This window comes from Mugil cephalus, chromosome 4 (assembly GCF_022458985.1).
Source record: "Mugil cephalus isolate CIBA_MC_2020 chromosome 4, CIBA_Mcephalus_1.1, whole genome shotgun sequence".
Lineage (NCBI taxonomy): Eukaryota > Metazoa > Chordata > Actinopteri > Mugiliformes > Mugilidae > Mugil > Mugil cephalus.
Genome location: NC_061773.1, coordinates 18,831,247 through 18,853,505, shown reverse-complemented (window position 1 = coordinate 18,853,505; position 22,259 = coordinate 18,831,247). Strand labels below are relative to the sequence as shown.

Genomic DNA, 22,259 nt, shown 5'->3' with positions numbered 1-22,259 from the left:
TATCCGTATCCCCGGGATACTAGCGTCAGTTGTCGCTTTTTTTCTATAGTCTTGGGTCCAAACAACCACACATGAAGGTGGATTTGCTATCAGAGTATATCACGGGACAAAGTGCAACAGAAACAGTTTTTGTGAATAAATAACATCCAGCATGACCTGCAAGTCCACACGAGCTGCCCCCCTGCAGAGACGAGAATTAGGGGCAGACTTCAGGTCTGTGCAATGAGGAAACTGTAACATTATACTTCATATGTCATACTCCAGTGCTTTTTCTGCCATTTGAGCTTTGACTAGCACATTTTAATTACGTCATCTTGTTGTACCCTCATAGCGGCACCAGCGTTTTTTCCCAATAGATCCCAATAAAAACATAAACTGCTAATATTCGCGTATTAGTAGAGCATGCAAACTTATGTTTGCGTGCATAATGCTATGAGAAGAACAGGGCAGCAGAGGAAGGATGTGGCTCACACAGTACATTACATACGACGCATAAAATGAGATTCAGGTTTACTTTTCTGGCTTGTAGCGGAGACAGTGTCAAGTTTTGGCGCCCGTGCAGGAACAGAAACCATGAAACCATTAAAGTAGCCAGTGTTTTGCTTAAGAAACCTTCTGAAACAGTGGGAAGAAAAGCTATACGGGAGAGGAAGTTAGTTCCTTCCCTCCCTCCCTACATGTCTGAGGTATCAGCTGTTGGGGTGAGTCCCAGCTGCCTCGTGTGTTGACTCTGGAGTGATAGCCATCAGCATTTGCCACATGAAAGGAGAGAAGACTGGTGTTCCTAAAAAAGCAGATGAGAAGTAAAAACGGGGAGGCCGTGTTGGGATCCAGGCTACATTTTAAATCGAGATGAAGGCGCTGATTTATCCACAGTGTTTTTCTGACCTATCAGACAATATATAAATCAGTTCCTTCCCCGGTGAGACATGAATAATGTCCTTGTAGGATAAGATCCTCTGAGCCAGTACAACTTTCTTGCATACTTCAGATAGGCTCCTGGCCCCCGGGAGCATGTATTTACAATATAGCTCATCCTGTGCTTTGATAACGACAAAAGCCACAAAATGCTTATGCATGCTTGGGAAGGGAGTAAACCTGTTTGACTCACTGTCTAAAATTACCAAGCAGAGGCTCACTGAGCATGCCAAGAGTCCATGCAGGCAATGCTATCTGTGGTATGTCCCCCAAGCTGGCCTCTACGCTTTTATTCAGCCCTCTCGTGGCATTTGAAACAGCTCACTTCAGGTCTGAGAGCAGTTTATTAAGGGAAAGGGAATGACTTATTGAGCAAAATGGCCGGACCCAAACCCAGTTTACTGGTTCTGTGGTTGCTATGAGTTCCGGAGTGTCACTTAGGGCTCCTTGTAAAATCTGGTCCTGAGCAAAGCCTGAGCTGTAACTGATATCCTTATGTTTGCAAAGAGCCTGCAATTATACATTCTTACGCGAGAGTCGGCCACGCCACACCACGAGCGGATACTCTGGGTCAGAAAGACGGCTTTCAGTGAAAAGAAAAGCAGAGCTATGGTCCGACTCCAGGGAAGCCAGAGGAACAGTTCCTGAAAGGGGAAAATAGACTGCAGCGCTGTCCTCAAAAACTGAGCGGGACGTTCAGAGCTGCTGGCAAAAAAAGTCTTCCTCATGCAGCTTGGCAGAAATTTGAAAGCAGGCTTTTTTTTCCCCCTTTCCTCGTCTTTCTCTCTCTCTTTTTTTTGCTTGTGATTGACCAACAGGCAGCAGTGGGATTACTCTCTAACCCACTTCCATGTTTTCCATCCTGCAAGTTGCCTTTTTGAAACCTTCCACAAATCTGTTAAATTTTGACACATCGTGCATTACATAAACAAATGAAGAGCAGAAGTGGGATGATGTTAAACACTACACTTCTTTGTAGGAGGAGGAGGAGAAGAGCGATAGCTCCACAGAGCTTTGAGCCAAGAGAGTTTTCAACAGCTTGAGGGAGAAGTCAAATTTGCTGAGATTGGTGGCAGCATGTTAGGGAACAATGGAGTGTCCATGGATGGTAACTAATAGCTGAACTGTTGCTCATTTAATTCCCTTGACTGTATTTTGGATGTTATAACAATTTTCAAATAACACGAAATACCAGCTGCATTTATGCTGATAAATTGTTATCATCTGTGAATCCCTGCCCAGTATTGTACCCCGATGATACACTAGGTTAGGTTTTAATATCCTGCTAATTTAGCTTCACATTTGTTTTGGATTTTCTTCGGTCTGTAAGTCTTTTGTCTGTCCCCCAGCTAACATCAGTTTCTTATGTTAAACGGCTCTGTTTTGTTTACCTCTCTATTTCCCCACGCAGGTCAGCATCCTGCTGCTCCTCTCTCCCCTCCCCTCTCACCCTTCCCTCCCTTCTTGCCCCTAGGTAGTTGATTCAGGGAAGTGGTTTAATTCACATGCAAATCCTGCCAGAGCACCAGCCATTCACGCTGCTAATTACACCAATGCTGGGATGCTGACTTGCTGACATCACACCGGGATATTAGCATGCAGGGAGGACAGAGGAGAGTTTGTGTTTGTGAAGTCAACCAGAGAGGGCCCGGCGGAAGACAGGAAGCCGACAAAATGGCCTTCAAATAAAAGTTTTAACTGAACTTTGGTGGACTTCTGATTTCCGCTCTGGCCAAAATTCAACTGAAACCAAATCCAAACTATTAATGTGTGGTTTATCCGGTAATAGCCCCCACCTTGAGACAAATTGGAATCTTTTTTTAAGGCTGTATCAAGTTCAAATGGACGTCTTCTAAAAGCATACATATTTTTAATGTTTCAAAACTATTTGACTGTTCGCTCTTGTGTTCAAGTACCATGTCATTTCACACAAAATGCCTCTTAGATATATATATGAATGTTTCTTACGATTACCTATTGTCCTGAGCTTTTCACCAAACGTCATTTGCCCTCAGTCGGTGTCACAAGTTTAGTGTTTTTTTGTTTGTTTGTTTGATATCACAAGATAATAATTAATAATATACACATAAAACTTGAGTACATTGTGTGGATTGTGTGGGCTACAAAATACAATCCAATTTGGTAAACGAACGAATTTTATTTTGAAATGTCAAACCGGACATCGTTGCAGCTATTGATGCTCACTTGACGTCAGTTCAGGATTAAAGCGCTGCTGTTCAGTGGGTCAGTCACCAGCAAGCGGAGCAGCCCGAGCGCACCGAAAGTCTGGGACGATTCTCATTTACACGGCGAGAGTGTTTGACGTTACAAGCGAAGGGAATCTGTTCGTTGGGATTGAACGTATTTTTTGGTGGAACCTGCGCCCTCGTTTGGACCTGTGACTAACAACGAAGAGGAATCTCTCTCTCTCTCTCTCTTTTTTTTAAACACTTCGAGTTGGCTCTTCGTGTGCGCTATACCCCCCTCGCTTGCAGGACTCCTGAGTGTGTTTGCGAAGAGCAGAGGGTTGACAAACGGCTTTCGAGCGGAGGGGATAGATGTAGCAGAGGGGTGCGGGTCACGCAGCGGGTGAGACTGGTGTGTTTTCGTGGCAACTCCGTGGCGCTGGAGTGGAGTGACAAATTCTGCAATGAGGAGCACGTATTTTAAAACCCGCATCACCGCCACAACCGAGGACAGGGATATGACTTCTCCGAGTCGCGCTTTGTAAGAAGGTAAGAGCCGGATCATTGATCGTGCGTTGTTGTTTTTGTTTTTCCTTTTTCTAAAGCACAATCGAATACGCATTTTTGGGACTTCGTGCGCGTAATGGAACGGAGCGTGTGCCGCAGATTCTTTCTGAATTCGAGCTTGTGTCGAATTTTAACCCCTGCTTGCTATTTTAAATGACTGGACGTAAAGTGGCCACAAGACTAAATATTTGAGCGCTCTGTTTATTTTGCGGGCGTGTGTGTGTGTGGGCTTTTCACAAAGTTTTGTGCGCGTCGAGGTTCTTCTGGTGGGATCGCGCCGGTGCTTTCCTCATTCTGGGTGTTATAGAGCAATAAACATGCAGAGCAGTTGAGTTCGCCCCTCAGCTTTCTCTCTATGGACGTGTTCTCTCTGGTTTAAATCCCCCACCCCACCTCCCGTGGCGCAATGGTCAGGCTAATGTGTGCCGTGCACCGTGCGCCTCCGTGCCATATGGATCGTCTTCTCCGAGGTAAAAACAGATAGGAGATACTTTAAATGCCTTTGTATGGTATATATTTCCAAACATTAACTTGTTTATGGGTGTTTATACAGTTGATTGCTATGAAGTTCAGTTGTCTCGGTTAAATAAAGGAAAGGAAACAAGTGGCATAGCTCCATGCCAGTTATTTTAAATAATAGATTAGACTCAGTGTAGGCTAATTGACCCGTTAAGATAGTTTACTTATTACATACTTTTTTTAAAAAAAAGCTGTGAAAGGGGGCAGTGAATTAGCACATGAATGGGCTGAGGGGCGGTAATGAATAATGTGGTTTTAGCAGCTGGCTGCATGATCCAGTGGGCTCCTCCGGCCTGAGAGCAGCCCAAACATTAACTGACAGGAGAGTAAAAGCCAGACCAACATTATTTCTGACATCCTCAAATGCCTCTGGAAAAAAACTCCCTTTCTTTTATTGCCTTTTCCCGCTAAAAGGAAAGTCAACATACTTTTACAGCAAAGTTCCTAGAAGGCGCTGGCAGAAGCACTCAGATAATCTCCAGAAAGCATACCAGAGGTTAGCAGACCGACGCTGTTCAATATATGTCTTTGGCTCACAAATTTTACCAGTGATCCGTCACCAGATTGCAGGCACCTGATTTGAAATCTGCTCTGAGGTCGTACTGGGAGCCTGCCCCTTCCACGACCTCCCCTCACCCTCATCCAAAGTGGTGTTATTTTATGGAAGGAGTTGGCGTACAGTGAATGAGTAACGTGATCCAGACGCATGTATAGCATAGCTGAAAAGTGTCCCAGTCTGATGTTACATAGATATCTCTTCCTTCTTCAACTGCTGCTTCATTCAGTTTTCCCTGTGACCTTTTCTCTTTTCCATTACCCGACTAAAAAGCAAGCCTCTCGTACAGCTTCAGTTTGAATGCTAAGTGTAAAATAACCGCTGAGGCATGGCATTTTAGCAAGTGTGCATGTGCTTCTGTGTGTGTTACCCGTCTGCAGTCAGTAGTGACAGTACAGTAGGCTGGATCGTACAGTTGAAAGCCCCAATCTCATTCTCGGTTAGCAAATGTTCCACCACTTTTTGGATGTCATTATTGCTCCTTGGAAACTCTTCTGTAATGCAATCTAAAATCTATAACATTACCACAATTTTCAGTCCATATTACATGACTCCTTTATCAGACCACAAACACAATTTCTTTCTTCCCTTATCTTTGACGTGTCTCGTGAATCTTAGCAGCACGAGAGGGGACAGCTTTGGATTGCACGAGAAAACCGCAGCCAAAACCTAATATCAGTAAGAGTCGAGCTTCAAGAACACAGGCCACCTTTTCCCATAATCCATCTGAAAAACAACTGGGTATTCCTGATCTGTGTCATCAGATTTGAGTTTGCGTGGCACGAGTTTGACTCTGTAATTCGTTATGACAGCTGGATGCGAGCCTTATCTGTGTTTTCGGTAACATTACATTCTTGTTAAATGGCCACTAATGGACAAAGTTGTGTTCAAGCCTCATTCTAGACACGTCTGTAATTAACTCTTAATACAGCCATAAAGATACAAAGGCTGCGTTTGCATGTGAAAACCATGGCGAGTTCTTGAAGCCCTTGAAAATTCACCTTCAAATCACGGAACGGAAATATCGTATCCGCTTAACAAAAGGCAGTTGAAGAGAAAGGAGTCTGTGCTCTACCCCCACTTCTTCCAAAGAAAACAAAAGCAGAGGCAAGGAAAAAGGGTCTTGGCTGCCTCCTGCACCCAGCTGTTCTCTCCTCTGTGCTCTCATCGCTCGTCATCCAACCTCTGCTTTAGTGCAGAGCTGCATTTTAATTTGACCATTCAGGGTGATGCCATGGAAAAGCTGCAGCGGTTTTGGGAGATACTCAGGATTGAAAGACTTCTCCTTCAAAGCCTCCAAAGCACTGCAAAAGGCTCTCGGATGAAATCAAATAGCTTTCGAGAGTTTGAATTGAATTCTGGTCATACCCTAATTCTCAGACCGGGAGATTAGAATCCCACTCGATGAGACACCTTTTGCTTTTTTTTGAAGTTTTAGATCCTGGTGTTGAGAACTGGGGACCAATATTGATGAAATCTCGCAGCGTTGACCTGCCGCAGTTGAACCAACCCTATCTGTCTGTTTGAGGGATCAACCTAGTTACTCATTAAAACCCACAGTTACCTGGGTTACATGGCTAATCCTGAAGAGCAGGATGATGATAATTAACTCGAAACAGTGAATCATTGTCTGTTGATATCTATCGTGGTCACAATGAATTTCATCCGAAAACAGGCCACCAGGCGGGCCACGTTAAACGGAGAAAGCACGACTCTTAAATACCTTCTCTTTACCTCGTAGTCATTTATGAGGCGTCAGTGATTTATGTGACTTGTATTACCAGAGTCTCTAAATCTGGTCTAATTTAAATCATGTAGCGTACAAGGGGGAAACTCTGGGATTACGTTTCAGTGGAAGGGAAATCCCAGGCACGTATGTGAAGCTTGTGGTAAATCATGAGGATAGCAAGGGAAGGAAGAAGCAACAGGTCCTTGAGGTCTGCTGTATTTCTTCCTGCGCTGATGTTTGCCGTGTGAATCATTGGAGGAAGGTCTCATCTGGACAGAGAGAATGGCTCGGAGAGTTATGTTCCTTTACAGCTAACCTGCTTCTGTGCCTCTGGTCCACTGACTGTAAAGGGGCGAAGATGTTCTTGTTGTTTACTCTGAGAAGGAATGCGGTGTGAAATGGTTTCCTCCAGGTCCACTCAGCTCCGTTCGTCTATTTGTGTGCTCCTGTCTCCGGGACTCCTTCCTCAGCCCAAGGCAGAAATAACTTTTAACCACCTGGCAGCATGTCAGAAGAATGGAAGACGTGCCCTTAATCCCGTGTATCTCCTCAGCTAGGGCATCTGTGTGGAGCTTTAAATCGCCACCCTCACAGCCAGTCTGCATTTATTTGAGTGAGTTATCCAGCATATCTGCCTTGAATTGGTAATCATGGTGAAGGTGCGGGACGATAGCGAGGCAAGCTGTGCTGCCCCAGGCTATAGCATCACGCTGCCGGGACTGGGATTTCCTAAACGCTCTCCTCCAAGCCTCGACAGCTCCTTGATGTCTTTATCTGCATGCACCGCATCGCAGCTCTATTTATCATAGCCATCAATATTCATGGCAGTGATATCTGGCCACTTTGCGCATTATTCATGGTGTCTGTCAGTTTGTGAAGTCTGCGGCTTGCCCTTCCGCAATAACATTAGAAGTAGCAGAGGTCTGTCTTTTTGCAACTTTCTGGCGTTGAAAGCTGGAGCTGACAGTAACAGCATGTTAGGCCTCTGGCTGATGGTAAAAGATCTCAAGTGGTGATGGACAAATCTGCAGACTTACACGTTGCATGTTGGCGTATGCAAGTGCGATGTTTTCTCAGTGCTGCTTACGTTTCCAGTGTCCACTCTGTCATCAAAATCCATCAGTGCTAAGCCAATGAGACAGAAGCCTTTTGTTAGCTGAGGATCAACCTTTAGAGAAGAAATGTTCTTTTAAATAAGAAGCAAGATGAGACATGGCCAGCTCTCCACATGCACTCCAAGCACTTTGCACTAAGGAGCAGTTCACACACATGTATTCAAAAAAACTCATTTCATTGCGAAGGAGGCAGGACTTTGCAACCCTGTGGCTAAGCTACACTGAGAAAGGCTCAACTTTAAGGGAATATCTAGCGATGCATTGTGTGCCAATAGGGTGGCCCTGGCTCATTTAGAAGATAGAAATACCAATCAGAGTTGAGTGACTGGCAGTTATTGTGCGTCTAACATTATGCAAAAACGTGCTATGCGTGTGCAGCAACACGGCACACCACCAGAACCACAGGTTCGCAAGAGGCCAGATATTCCCAACAACATTTATCCACAAGTTGTAACAGATCCACGGCCGCCCAAGGTGTCAATCTGCCCAACAGCATCCTCAGAGTGCTTAACCTCTACCGTAGGGCTGTGTTTCTACTAACAGGCCGGCATCCATCTGGAAAGTTAATAGGATTGTCTCCGTGGATCGGCCGCCCAAGGGGCAGCAAGGGTTAGTGGGATGTGACCTTCTGGCCACACGGTTTTTCAGGGTTTGCAGAACTGTCAAAGACAAAGGCTTGCGTGTATGCTTGTTGTGTCTCCACCCTTAACATCAGAAAACAGACCTGAAGGTGAAGGTGGCCTACATTTTTTTAATTTAATGCTTGCACTCAGGTATTTAACCCACATCCTGTTCTTCTTTTCTGGGACACCTAATAAGTCCTCTGTCATTCTCCAAGGAGTAATTCTTGGGTGCTGAGCCAAGTATTTTGAAAGAAAACACTCCAGTCTATGAAATATAACAACCCTCCTTATGAGTCTCTGGACGTGTCTGGAGATGAAAGAGCAGCAGGGAGGTGGCGTGTCAGTGTCAAACACTCCCAGCCATCCATTCTGTGGAAACTCACACATGGATACTTTTCCATTTTGGAGGTGGGTGGGTCTGCCCGGGCTAACGAGCGGGGAGCACTGTCCTGGCAAATCATCTGCTTGGGTTTCTCACTAACCTTGTACATAAGGAAGCGCTGGTGTGTCGGCGTGTTTGCACAGCGCTGTTTTCCGTCACTGTCACTGACTGTATTCTGCTAATTTCCATTGCCTGTCTGCGATTATATCTTCATATTTCATACCCCGGGGGTTGTGGAATATTGCATGTTTGTGGCGCCCGCTTTTTAGCGTGAGGGCCGCAGTGGGAAACCTCGACCTTTCAACCTTGTGGAGTTAGCAAAGGCTCTGAAAACATGCACAGCAGAAAAGAGGTTCAACAAAACTTCCCCGGGTGGCTTCACTATGCTTCCAGCCACATAGTTTACATGATGGATTGAGGTTACCTTTAAAAGATACATATTCACTTTTTATTTTCTGTGATTAACGGCGCAGTTCAGAGGCTCAAAAAAGCAACGGCGTTTCCACGTGTCTTTTCTCTTGAAATTCTATCTAAATGTAGTTAAGTTCACTGGAGTAACAGTTTTTTTTTTATCTTTCTGTGTTTTCCCATGGCAGGAAGATCTGTGTGCACTGTAGGTGTCGTCGTGAGGAGCATGCAGTGACAGCCATGCCCGTAGAGATGGAGAAGACGGTCACCAAGCTGATGTACGACTTCCAGAGGAACTCTACCTCCGATGACGACTCTGGCTGCGCCCTGGAGGAGTATGCATGGGTGCCACCCGGACTCAAACCTGAACAGGTATGCTCGCTCTAATCCGGCCCTCATCACACTAACAATGAATGGAACTGCCGAGTGCAATTTTCCCACCTGTCGCTTTAGTATAGTTTGTAGTACTCTTTCATCCTTCGCTTGTCAGTTGCACCCAGTTGTGGTTAACAATCCACTGTTGAAGGATTTGAGCACGCAGCTTTGTGACATTCCCACAAATGCTCTATCCTTTAGTTTCAGAGCATTGATTGGTGCATTCAGGCGTGTCGAGACACTTGAAGGTGGATCAAATGACAATGAGAGATCTGAGATCGCATTGCAGTCCAACTCCAGAAGCTCTGGTCTGCACATTGTAGAGCCCGTTAAGTGATTTCAAATCCAAAGAAAAAAATAAAAAAGTTTAGCAAGTTTATGAAACATTATATCAGTGTGTGTGTGTGTGTGTGTGTGTGTGAAGGACCAGACAGGAAGGAATAAGGTTACCAAGGATGTGCGCAGGCAAGTTTTAACCATACAATGTAACACACAAAAGCAGAGTATTATGCAAATCTCATAAGTTCATTGTACAAGTGCTACTGTTACACTGCTGTTCACTTAGACCAGCATGTCGTAGCATACCCGTTATGCTGACTGTGCTGCTCTGCAGGCTAATGGATAACTAGGATTATGTGGCTCCAGCAGTCAAATTAATCTCCAATTTGTTCTGCCTGCAAACATGTTTACAGTGGGTTTCATTGCCCTCACAACTACTAAGCTAAGCCTGCGTTGTAAGAAACGAATTAAATGGCCCCATGCGCGCTGAACCCTCTTTTACAATACACCACTGAACTGTAGGTGTGCACACACGGGAGGCTTTTCAGTTTTATTGCACAATGGAAGCATTTATGGAAGCTGGTTTCATTTTGTTGATGATCTCAGCGCAGTGAGGTGGTCAATACATTGTTGGCGCAGCTCCTGTTTTTTTTTACTTCAAAGGACTGAGAGCAGCTATTATTCATTCCTCTCCTGGGTCACACTCACAACCCCGAAGTCAATTAGGTCCTTGTCTCGTCCAGATACAACCTCAGGTAAAGTCAGGCAATGACTGGAACTCGGCTGGGCAGCGTGACTAGAACACAGTCGTTAAAAAGAACTCTAAAATGAGATTTTTCATTCACTTTGACAGTCCTCATAGCAGGGAACAATCGATCCGCATGGAAAGAAGATAAATCAGCTTTATAAATTCGTTCAGTTTGACATTTATTACAGAAAATGTGCCCCAAATTATTTCAGTTCCTATTTTCCCAATCTGGTGCTGCAAGTCAGTAAGGCTGTGGAAATGTGTTGTGTGACCTTTTGTAGAGGAGTGGAAGTAAACACAGAGCTAATACTGAAGCTCTGGGATCTAACCGGCTGGTTTAGATTTCCCCGCTGGGAGCTGGTGCTCTGTATTGGTTTGCCATCCTGCCAACTCTGGTGTAAAATCACCATTTTGTAACCAGAGATTTCCAAGCAAGACTCCAGTTCTGAATCAGATACATCTGAGGGATTGTGAAGGTTAATTCAGCACTTCCTCTGTCAATGAAACCCTGCTTACAGGAATTTGCATTTCGTTAGCATATTGCTGAAAAGTAGGCTCAATAAAATAATCTTTAACATCGCTAACACATTGCTAAGTGTGCTGGACATGTTCTTGAGCTGCAGCGTGTGGAGGAACATGCGAATATCGCTTCCCCACTATTCTTCTCATTCTCCCCTCTTCGTCCTTCAAAATACAGTTCTTGGATGATGCCAAGTTACAGTTTCCAGGGCCAAGAATGTTACTCAACAGTGGCCTGTAAGTGGTGTTTTCTTTTTCTTTTTTCGCCGTCACGTAGCAAGAGCTTCGGCGTACTATGCGGACACTGCTCAGCATCTACATGGATCTGATTTTGATTTGCAGTCAAACATGAGGTATGCTTTTTTTAAGCGCTCACATGTGGGATATTTGAATAGAAATGCGGTTCAAGGCTATTCATGCAAACTAGAGGTCTTTCCAGGTTCTGAAATGGACCCGCGGCTCTGAAGTGGATGAATTAACTATCAAGCAACAAAGAGCCTGTCTGAAAGAGAACTGAGGACAGTTTGACCTGTTCCAAAATGGACCTGAGGACAATTAGGTCCATTCCAGCCCGAGTTCAGGGACAATAAAGCTGTCAGCCGCTGGCCTGATTGCAGTCAGCAGCTGTGAATGCAAGATAAATAATAGGTCACTGGATGGAAACTTCATTTGGGTCGCCTGTGTGACTTTGGCCTAGACTTTTGGATCAAACATTTCTGCAGACTCCTTGACGATTGCCCAGTGGGGAGCTTTCGCAGGCTTTTTTCGTATCCGCGCTTGCAACTGTGACACTGAATACTGAATTAATATAATAGCTGCTCTTCAGTTTGTGGAGCTACATTAAACATAATAGAACGCTGCATATAGACTCAATACAGCCCCATTCTGTAGATCCATATTTCTGCGTTGTTCCATTTTTAAGGCAAATTGTCAAAACTTGCTGGTCTTTTCAGAACACGTTGCTAGTGTTGCACTTGCTGTGTTTGATCATTCAATGTACATTTACTCCTGTACAAAGCAACCTACATCTAACGTCAGTAAAGATACCTCTTGTGGTGGGAAAGTACCTGCCCTTAAGTAGGAGCTTAAAAGACAAGATAATCCTTTGCAGTAATGTAGCAGCAGACAGAACGACACATCACCCAAAACCCGGGATCAAACCAGGGACCTTTAGATCTTCAGTCTCTAAACAACTGACGTATTACAGCACAAGGAGTGCCGATAAAAAGAGTTCAATGAACTATGGTTATTATAAGCTCCTAATTTGTTAAGTTAACTTAAGTGATCTCCTGCTTTTCCTTGTACCACCACCCTGAGTTTGACACTTGTAGTTTTAGTCTGAACAAACGATTATCTGAAAAACGTAACTGCAGACAGTCACACCTCCCTCAGGATGTTTTTTTTGATTTTTGACTTTAAAAGCCTTCCCATTGATCTCGGTTTCACTTTGTGTTGCTTGCTAATTAGCAAACGTTAGCATGCTAACTGGTAACGGTGCTGACTACAGCGCCAGGTCGTGGGCATTCGCACTTGCCGGCAAATATGTGAGAATAGAAGGAAAAAAGAACGAAAGCAGCTATTAAATCCTCTATTTTTTCTTTGAAAACACCGGGACTGTAACTACCAGCGCTTTCTTTATGATATCTGTGTCCACTAACCATTGCAAAGTGGCTTGTTGAGAGAACGTCAGAACTGGTGCCTGGTGGTGTCTTTTCCTCTGGCTGTCTGGCCATTAACGGCAATAGAAACCAGCTGTGAGAAGCAATCTCTCTTGTCACTCATTTGCAAAGTCCTACCATTTGCTTCAGCTCTTAAAAAGCTCTCCCTTCAGTACAGTTTGAGATTTCTGCCCTGTCTTTATTCTCGTCTGCTTTCGATTACAGTTATTATCACAAGCTGCTTCTCCGGGCCCTCGCTGAAAACTTGCGTCCGTTTTATGTGCGCATGTTCGTGTGCGTATCTGTCTTGTGATCTTTCCCTCAGGGCAGTGTGCCTTTCACCTCCAGATTACAGCCCTGTTGTTGTTGGAAGCACAATTCATTATTCATCATTAGCAGTGAGTGTGTGCGTGTGTGTGTTTTTCTTTGCGTGTGTGCGCTTCGTGATTTATCAGCGCTTGGCCACAGTCAGCCTGTCATGAACTATCCCGAGGTTCCGCCCCACCCCCGGCGTCCGTCCGTCCGTCCTGAATTGTGCTGCTGGACATGAATCCTGGGTCCCTCGCCAAAACTGGCGACGGCCAACAAAAGCAGAGCGCAAGGAATTAGGTTACACCTCCGACAGGAGACTCCTGCTATAAATCCATCCCAACAACGACCGTGCTTGTACAAGGCCTCTTTAAGGAAATACAGGCTGACTTTGATGCCGCATGTGACGCTCCAGGACCATTAAATGTCTGAGTGTTTTTGAAAGCGGTGCAGTGTTAATTTGGGCCTTCACACACAGCACGACTCCATTATTCAGGTTAATCCGTTTGTGTGCATCAGACTCTGTCTTATTGCCAAGGACGAAGCTGGTGGCTTCTAACCAGTAAATCCATTCAGTAGACCAGGAGGTCATCGAGAGAGACCTCCCCGAGTCAGCAGGTATCGATCGTGGATGTTACCTCTGCTCAGTTCTTAAATTTGATCAAAGAAGGCATTGCTTTCTGTTTTACTTATTTACATTTAGTTACTGTTTTCATTCATTCCTTTTCCTCACCTCTCCCCTTCCACGCTTTCTTTTTTTTGTCCTGAAATTTTCATTTAAAACCCTGTAGCCCTGCTCTTGGTGTCATCCACCCCCACCGGCCACATTCATATATAACTGCCTGACCTCTGATGTACCCCGGCCCCCCCGTTACAGTGTAATAAAAAAAAGACTGCAATAAATAACACGGAGATGGCACTCATTGTCTGCCGTGGTAATGTAAAGATTGTCCAGGTAATGTGGAATGTCCAGATTAGCATAAATCCCTCTGCGTGCACACTTCTATATGCATAAAAATGCGTAAAAGTGGTAATTGCTGTTTTATCTGTGTGCGTGTGCGAGCGTGTGCGCGCACATTTGACAGGTCAGTAATGCATTCCCATGTCAGTGTGCAGAGATGGAGAGGTGAGGTTCCATTAAGTCTCCGCTGGTGGGCCGTAAATCAAAATGGTTTTAACTGCGTTTTGTGTGCGTTTGTCTGTGCAGACTCGTAGTTTTCAGCCCAATTAATCCAGGTTCAATGGTTTAATGATTTGAGGTAATTTATTAAATAAACAGGTTTGTTCTTTTGTACAAAAATAGAGCTACTTGAAGATAGCACCTTTTCGCTATGTCACAGACATGATAGTAGACAATAATAGTTCAAGGCTCAACTCATGAACACAAAGAACAATGTTTTCAGACTCCGTGAACATGTTTCAAGGACGTGGTTACCCATCGCTGTCATCCTTTCTCTTTCCTCAGGTTCATCAGTACTACAGCTCCCTGCCCGAGGACAAGGTGCCCTATGTGAACAGCCCAGGAGAGAAATACCGCATCAAACAGCTGCTCCATCAGCTCCCGCCCCACGACAATGAGGTGAGAGCCTAAACTCATACCCTCCCCCACCTCCATCCATCCATCCATTTATCCATCCATCACTCCCTCCCCTCCCTCCCTCCCTCCCCTCCTTTAGGGCAATACGGAGATAAGAGGGGAGCAGGGAGGAGACAGACACAGATATAAAAAAAAAAAAAATGAGTGAGGATGAGATAGTCAAGCGTTCGTTGCATTAATAAATCATTAATCTCGAGTTATCAGGTGACATAGGACAACCCCAGAGACGATTGGGAGCTTTCAGCGCCTTATGCTAGGATTAGAGTCAGCACTATCACGCACTGATGAGCTATTTTGTGATGGGTTATTATTTTTAATTTGATTCTCCAACTGAGCACATTTAAAGACCTCCTGAGGTGTGATTTCAGAACATTATAAATCATGCTTCTTCTTTCTTTCTTTTTTTTTAATTCTTTGGCTGAAACGTGTCAGAAATGATTTTCTGTTTTACCTCTTAAGATCTTTAGGTCTCACTTAATTGGACTGAAAAATGATACTAGTATACTATGTTAAATGTATGCTGTGCACGTGTGTCCAGGTACGCTACTGCAACAGCCTGGACGACGAGGAGAAGCGAGAACTGAAGCTCTTCAGTAACCAACGGAAGCGGGAAAATCTGGGTCGCGGCAACGTCCGTCCGTTCCCGGTGACCATGACGGGGGCGATCTGCGAGCAGGTATATGACAGACATATCGAGAACTGAACCCGTCAAACGACAATGAGAAGCGGGGTTCACTTTTTAAATGTCACACTCTGCGCCGCGACAAGACGCACGACATGTCAGGGGTGCGTCGTATGTTCCGGCGGAATGAAAGCAATGAATCGTGTGACAGACATACCGAACAGCCCTCTGGCATTTCAGGTATTTGTCAGTGAGAGGTGCTTTATGTTGACATATAAAGGGCAGTTGTGCATCAATTGCCTGCTTTTCTAACGGCGCCGTGACCTCGTCAGTCTCACCTCAGAGTCTCTGCCTTAAGATGATCTTGAGATAGTGCGCGTCGTCTCATTTTTCCCTGTAGAACGCCAGCTGTCAGACGATCGCAGCGCTTGTTTGATTTAAAGTGCGGCATCACGTAATACCTCAGAGAACTGAGTCAGGGTCGAAGGCGCTCTGGATATCCCAAAATCCCAGATCTTAGATATCCTGAAAACACAAACTTACACATTATCCATTTGTTACCGTACGTGCAGGCTCAACAAGACTCTTTGTTTACAGCCTGTGTTTCTCATCCAGTTAGCAGACAAACGCAAACACACACACTAACACACACACACACACATGAGGGAGCAGATTGTTGGGAGGGTGTGTATTGATTCAATTCCCCATCCCCCTTTGGCCTTCTTGCAGCAGCAGGCTTTTTTGCCTGAGATAACCTGATTGCAACTCCCTACCACTTTCCCCACCTTCCCACCCCTCTAAATCTACTTTGCCCACCTGACCTTCCCCCCCGCCCCCTATCTCCTCAGCACTCCCCCTCGTTTATCTCTCCAGCTTCTCTACCTTTACGCTCTCCCTTTTATCGTCCCATAAAACTCTCACATTTTTATTCCCCCCTATCTCGCGCCTCCCAACGTTCTCCTTCAGCCAATCACCTTCATCAGTCATACGTGGCTGGGGAGAGCGTGCACAGTCAACTTCTTCCCCCCCGTGTAGACTTGTTTTCTGGGAAAGTTGCATCAGAGAGAGACATTTGTAATACACTGAATCATATCAGAGATACCATGAAAAGGTCACTCTAAGTTCTTGGACAGTTCTCAGTTTTCTGTACCTCATGTGATAGTTAAATGAATCTGTCTGGCTTTTGGACTTCTTAGTTGCTGCTGTTATCTTCTACAGCAGGAGTCTTCAACATTTTTCAGGCCAAGGACCCCAAACTGATCATAGGGACCCCCTACCTACTGCTGTTCTATATGAAACTCGGCCTATTTATAAATATACATTATTATTATTATCACCATTTTGCATTCAATATTAAGCTATCCCTTATCCATTTTCTAAAATATGTTGGATTCATGTTGAGGCGTAAGGATAGTGAGCTAGAAACTGGGAGTTGACTTGTGGCACATAGAGAAACATGCCACGCCAAAAACCGTTGCCTTGCTTCTCTTTCGTTTTAGTGTGGAGGCCAGATAAATGGCGGCGACATCGCTGTGTTTGCTTCCCGGGCGGGTCACGGCGTGTGCTGGCACCCTGCCTGCTTCATGTGCAGCATGTGTAATGAGCTCCTGGTGGACCTCATCTACTTCTACCAGGACGGAAAGATCTACTGCGGCAGGCACCACGCTGAGAGGCTGAAGCCACGCTGCACCGCCTGCGACGAGGTAGGCACCCCCTCACACGCAGACCCCCCACGCTCGCTCGCGATCGTGTGCTGATAGATGCGCATGTCGCCCACTTGAGCACACTGGGCCTTTAACTGTGTCAGCTGAGCTATTTATACAGGACAGTATTTACACACATGCATTCTGCGCCCACGTAGACACCAAGTCGCCAAGTTATATGATGCTGATATCCTTGCAACGCACGCTGTCACAGTTTAATGCATGCTGAGGTTTTACAGTGTAATGGAGTCAGCTTTCAGTGTCCCCATCTCCCAACCATTAACACTGATTTACTCTCTTGCCATGCGAACGGGGACACGGACACTTTTAGTATTTGAAAAGCACCCTGGTGGTTTAACAGCAGCGTAATTAAAAGCAAATGCACCATCTAGATTTGACCCCGCACACATTAGCCTCCTACTCACAAATGCAATGATCAAAGAATACTTAACTGCAGAGGGGACGAGAAGGTGGCGAATATGGACGGGGAGGGTGGGCGAGTCTTTGTCCTGTCATTCAGCACACGGTAATAACCCAGCTGAAGTTTTACCTCTGTGGGCCCGCGATAAACGATACTCTTTGTTGTATCTCCTTTCTTAGATCATCTTAGCGGACGAGTGCACGGAGGCGGAGGGCCGTCACTGGCACATGAAGCACTTCTGCTGTTTCGAATGTGAGACGGTGCTGGGAGGACAGCGTTACATCATGAAGGAGGGTCGGCCCTACTGCTGCTCCTGCTTCGAGTCCCTCTACGCGGAGTACTGCGACTCCTGCGGGGAACACATCGGTGCGTAGCTCAGACAAGTGTTAATACAAACTGCAGAAATCTAGCAAAGAACCCTAATATTGTAATGCTAGATTGGGCTGCAAAAGTAAAGGGTGACCTCATTTTTTCAAAGGGTAACACAGGCGAGGAACTAGGAAGGATAAGGCCTGGTTTCCTGCAGTTTATCATTAAATGACGTCATCCACGGTCAGGCATTGGATGGCACAGCTGAGGGCCACTGCGACCTCAGTTTACAGAGCATAGAAATGTGTAGCGTATACATCATTTAGCGTGAAACCAACCTGGGGCAAAGGCACAAGGGTATCAAGTGACTTTTCAACATCAGGATCTGTTTTTGTCGCAGAGGCACGCACCGCATGTCAGTTAACTACAAATTTAAATATCACCCAACCGTTAGCGTTACAGGCAAACCCACCGAGAGGAGAAACTGGGCTAGTATTCAGCTGGAAACTCTCGTATTAACGCCTCTTGGCCGAATGCCACCTCCTGTGTGTGTGTCTGTGTCTGTGTTTCCCCCCGACAGGATGCCCAGGTGTGATTTTGGCGGATATCTCTCAACAAATTTGCTCTGTAATTATCTGTCAGACAGGATACAGAAAAGTATTTGGCTAAAAAAAAAAAAATACAACTGATTATAAATTAAAACCATCAGAAAACACTCTGAAACCAGATGGCAACCATTAGCAAATAGCTGGTTTTCTTTCCCCCCGCGACAACTGGAAACATTCTCTAAATGCTATGTGTTTATACAATGCCGGGCAAGCTCTATAATGACTTTGCCTCAAAGCATAGCTAAGTTACCGCCTCTAGCTCAATTTTCTTGACTCAACAAGCTACTTGCAGTGTGCTAGTTTTTCCCCACAAGACAGCATTTTTAAATAACACCAAGAATTTTAATTCCAAAGCATTTGATGAAGACACAATTTTAGTTGTACAAGTATTTTAGTTGCCCCGCAATCTGTCATTTTACCTAAACCCTTTGGAATCGTGCGTTGTTTGTCTTTCCTACAGGCATTGATCAAGGCCAGATGACATATGATGGGCAGCACTGGCATGCCACAGAAGGCTGCTTCTGCTGTGCACGCTGTAAACGCTCCCTGCTCGGTCGGCCCTTCCTGCCCAAGCAGGGTCAAATCTTCTGCTCACGTTCCTGCAGTCTGGGGGAGGAGCCCAACGGATCAGACTCTTCTGATTCTGCCTTCCAAAGTGCTCGCTCCACCAGAGAGTCGCGACGCAGCTCCAAGATGGCGAAAAGTGGAGGAGGGGGCGGCGGCGTGCAAACTGAGAGGTTTTCAGGAGAGGTGGACCCTCTGTCTTTACAAATGGACCTTCTGAGTCTCTCCAGCCAAACACCCAGTTTGACTCGTGAACCGCCTTCCTGGAAGAACCAAGAGCATCTGGGTGATGGATATAGTTATGATTCCCAGTGTGATCCCTCGTCTAACCCCACCCCTCTCCAGCTCCTCAGCCAGTGTAATGTCAGGAGTGCTTACAACCCTGCCTGCTCTGGACAGAGTAATCAGCAGGACCACAGGATCAAGGAGAACGGAGGTTTAAAAAGACCCCCTATCTCTGCTGTGAAAGGCCACTCTCTGAATGAGACGTGGTTCCAACAGCCACCACCAGAGGATTTCTATCCGCCCAAACTGAGGACTCAAAAGAGCTTCACTGAGGCGTCCCATTGCACTCAGCACCACAACGGCTTCTCCTCGGACAAGCGCTCTATTAGTTTGCACGGTTTTCAGAGGGACAGAGATGCGGGACCTCCAACAACTACCCAAGTGGCAAGAAGCAGGAACCCGATTAATGCACTTAACTTCCCAGAGCAACTGACCCCGCTAGAGCAGACCCCAAGAGGATCTATGGAGTCCTTGGCTCTGTCCAATGCTACAGGTACACTTTTAGCTATTATACAAATACTAATAATAACATGTAAATAAAAGCTAATATTCATACCTAACGCATATGTGTTTCCCCTTCAGGCAATTCAGCAGATGGTGGAGGAAAGCGTCAGGAGCACCTTTCTCGTTTTTCTATGCCTGACCTTAGCAAAGACTCTGGAATGAATGGGTCAGAGAAAAGCAACATGGACACACTCAACTCCTCGGTGCAGTTTCGTAGCTCTGAGTCGATTCACAGTCTCACTGCCACTCCGTCCTACATGGAAATGAAACCCACCAGGTCCTCTCAGTACCAGGTGCAGTACTGTGACCCTCCCGGCATGGGCGTGAATATGGGCATGGCTCATTTACCATCTGGCTTCACCTACCAGGAGGAGGACAGAATAAGTTTGGTGAGCAGCTCCAATGCTGCACGCCTTCCACCCATCAATGAGCGACGGGTGAGTGGTGGTGGCAGCGGCGGCGGAGGTGGAGGGAGGGGAGCAAATATTCGGGTAGATCCTCCAGAGGAGACCCCACAGAGGCGTCGGCACCACCATCACCGTTCCCGGAGGTCCCGTCGTTCTCGTTCAGAAAACGCTCTCCACTTGGTGGCAGAACGTAGGGCAAGACCTCAAGAAAGGCCCCAGCTTCGTGTCCGAGAGGATTACGACCGCTTCCCACCCCCAAGGAGTGCCAGGGATCAGTATGGAGCCGGAGGGCCAGGGGGAAGATACCAGCCACAACTTTTCAGGCAGTGCCCTAGGACAACTTCAGAAGTGACTCTCCAGAACCCCGGGGCCAGCAGACGCACTGGCTTGAGCCAGTACTCCTGGGATGATTATGACGACGATGACTGGTGCTCCACTTGTTCTTCATCCTCCGAATCAGAGGATGAAGGGTACTTCCTGGGTGAGCCAATCCCCAGACCCATCCAGCTGCGCTACCTCAGCAACCAGGAGCTGGTCCATAAGTACAACAACACGGGAATGGGCGGACCCAACCGCAGCGGACAGTTACACACCCGCAAACGCAGAAAAAGCAAAAACTGCATTATTTCCTAACACCCTGTCCTTTGGTACAGTAAACTACTCTTCTTTTAGCTCATGTACACTAACATCCATCTGGAACAAGTCAATTTTTACAGTGTTGTTGCGTGTTGATTATCATGTAATAAAAGTCAGTGATGAAATACGGTTGGTAAACAGATAAAAAAGCAACAGTGTTTGCATGTTTGTTCATTTTAATGTTTCAGAATATCTCCTAAGTATTAATGCTAAAAGGCACGTGTCCGATTCTATCAAGACACAACGAATATCAAAAGCTGATGTGATTTTTTATTTTATCATGACTTCATTTTCCTGCAGCAAACAAGTGTACCACATATTTGGTTTAGTATTTTTTTTTTTTTTTTGCTTTTTCATGCAATGTGATTTAGATATAAAATATACTGTACAATTGAATTTCGTTCATAGTTTGTACATAGCTAAATGAAGTAATAATATCACTTAAGTTAAAGAAGTCAGTGTAAATATGGTTGTAAATGAGGCCCCACATATTTTTATATTTTGTATGGATAGAATCATTTATGTATTAAATATCTATAATGTAGACATAGAACATGACGAGAACAACGTATGCATGTGTTATTGCAATTGGAATAAAGGAGTATTTCAGTGAGTTCTGTGATTGACAGCTGATGATTCTCTCCAGGGTGTGACAGCACACGTGTGATGAGGTGTGCAAAACAGTCACTTTCTCCATCTGCTTAATGCATAAATGAATGACAATGTGGTGCAGAGGTTGATTAGAGTCATCCTCCTGTGGACTGATAGAGGGTAAAGGGTGCATTCCCATTCAAACACACAGAGGGCCATTGTCCGGGAAGCAGATGTCACTAAAGATCTAGTTTATTGCATCAGTCTCTGCAAGTTGGAAACTGCTGACAAAGGTCTAAGGATTTAGTTATTGGAATCTGGTGATGCTTAAAGTGTTATGCTGTCCATGCTAGCCCATGCTAGACATTCTGTGTGTTAACGATACCCTGGCTTTTAATTTATTGGCATCATCATGTCATTTTTAATTTAACCAATACTTTGGCTTTTGACCAGTTACCTGCAAATAAAATAATAAAATCACAGTCATTCTGAGCTGACTTTTTCTCTTTTACTGGTATTAACACTAACATGCTGACGTTGAACTTGATAGAAGCATTTTAACATTGTTATTCTGAGCAAACTGCCATGCTAATATTATCTTTAGACTCCCTTATGTTCCCCATTACTGCTTCAGTCACTTTCTACCATTGCACCTCTTCAACAAGATGACATCTGCCAGTGTAATCCGCAAATGCCTCCGGTAATCGGCGACCGAGGACCGTATTTCGTCTTGTGATTCATTCATTTTTTCCATTTAAGCACTCAGAGCTACTCAGACTGCTTTAACAATGCGCCGGCATGATGATAATAAGTTGTACCTCAAGCAACCGATGATGTTTTTGTGTTATCCTCTAATCAAGTCATTTAAAAAGCAGAACTGGAGCATGAGAATGACGGTAATTTGGAGCACGTATCACATGCTCTGCAAACGGCATCGAATACGTCCCAAGCGAAAGTCGGACTGAGGAGGGAATTTCATTTAGTCATTCAGCAACTGCCTGAGTCCTGATCTCATAAAGACACAAGTAGTTTTCCAGGTCAAGCCATTAGATCTCACTAGTGAGCACACTTCTGGAAAGTACGGGGCTTTCAGCTGCTTATAGTGGGAGAAAAGATGGACA

General features: G+C 45.3%; 1 protein-coding gene across 2 annotated transcripts in view; it reads left to right on the top strand.

Annotated features, from left to right (window-relative positions):
• prickle2b (prickle homolog 2b) overlaps positions 1 to 21,630 on the top strand; it is an 88,867-nt gene extending 67,237 nt beyond the window's left edge. Inside the window, exons 1-8 of one of the 2 annotated variants that reach the window (XM_047583660.1) lie at positions 3,153 to 3,653; positions 9,192 to 9,375; positions 14,357 to 14,470; positions 15,027 to 15,164; positions 16,610 to 16,813; positions 17,414 to 17,600; positions 18,612 to 19,493; positions 19,583 to 21,630. In XM_047583660.1, the coding sequence (XP_047439616.1) occupies positions 9,244 to 9,375; positions 14,357 to 14,470; positions 15,027 to 15,164; positions 16,610 to 16,813; positions 17,414 to 17,600; positions 18,612 to 19,493; positions 19,583 to 20,544 (2,619 nt within the window). In that variant the 5' untranslated portion in view covers positions 3,153 to 3,653; positions 9,192 to 9,243 and the 3' untranslated portion in view covers positions 20,545 to 21,630. Of the gene's footprint in view, positions 1 to 3,152; positions 3,654 to 9,191; positions 9,376 to 14,356; positions 14,471 to 15,026; positions 15,165 to 16,609; positions 16,814 to 17,413; positions 17,601 to 18,611; positions 19,494 to 19,582 lie in introns of those variants that run through there. The other variant, XM_047583659.1, reaches the window with a different exon arrangement.
• The last annotated feature ends 629 nt before the right edge of the window (positions 21,631 to 22,259 follow it).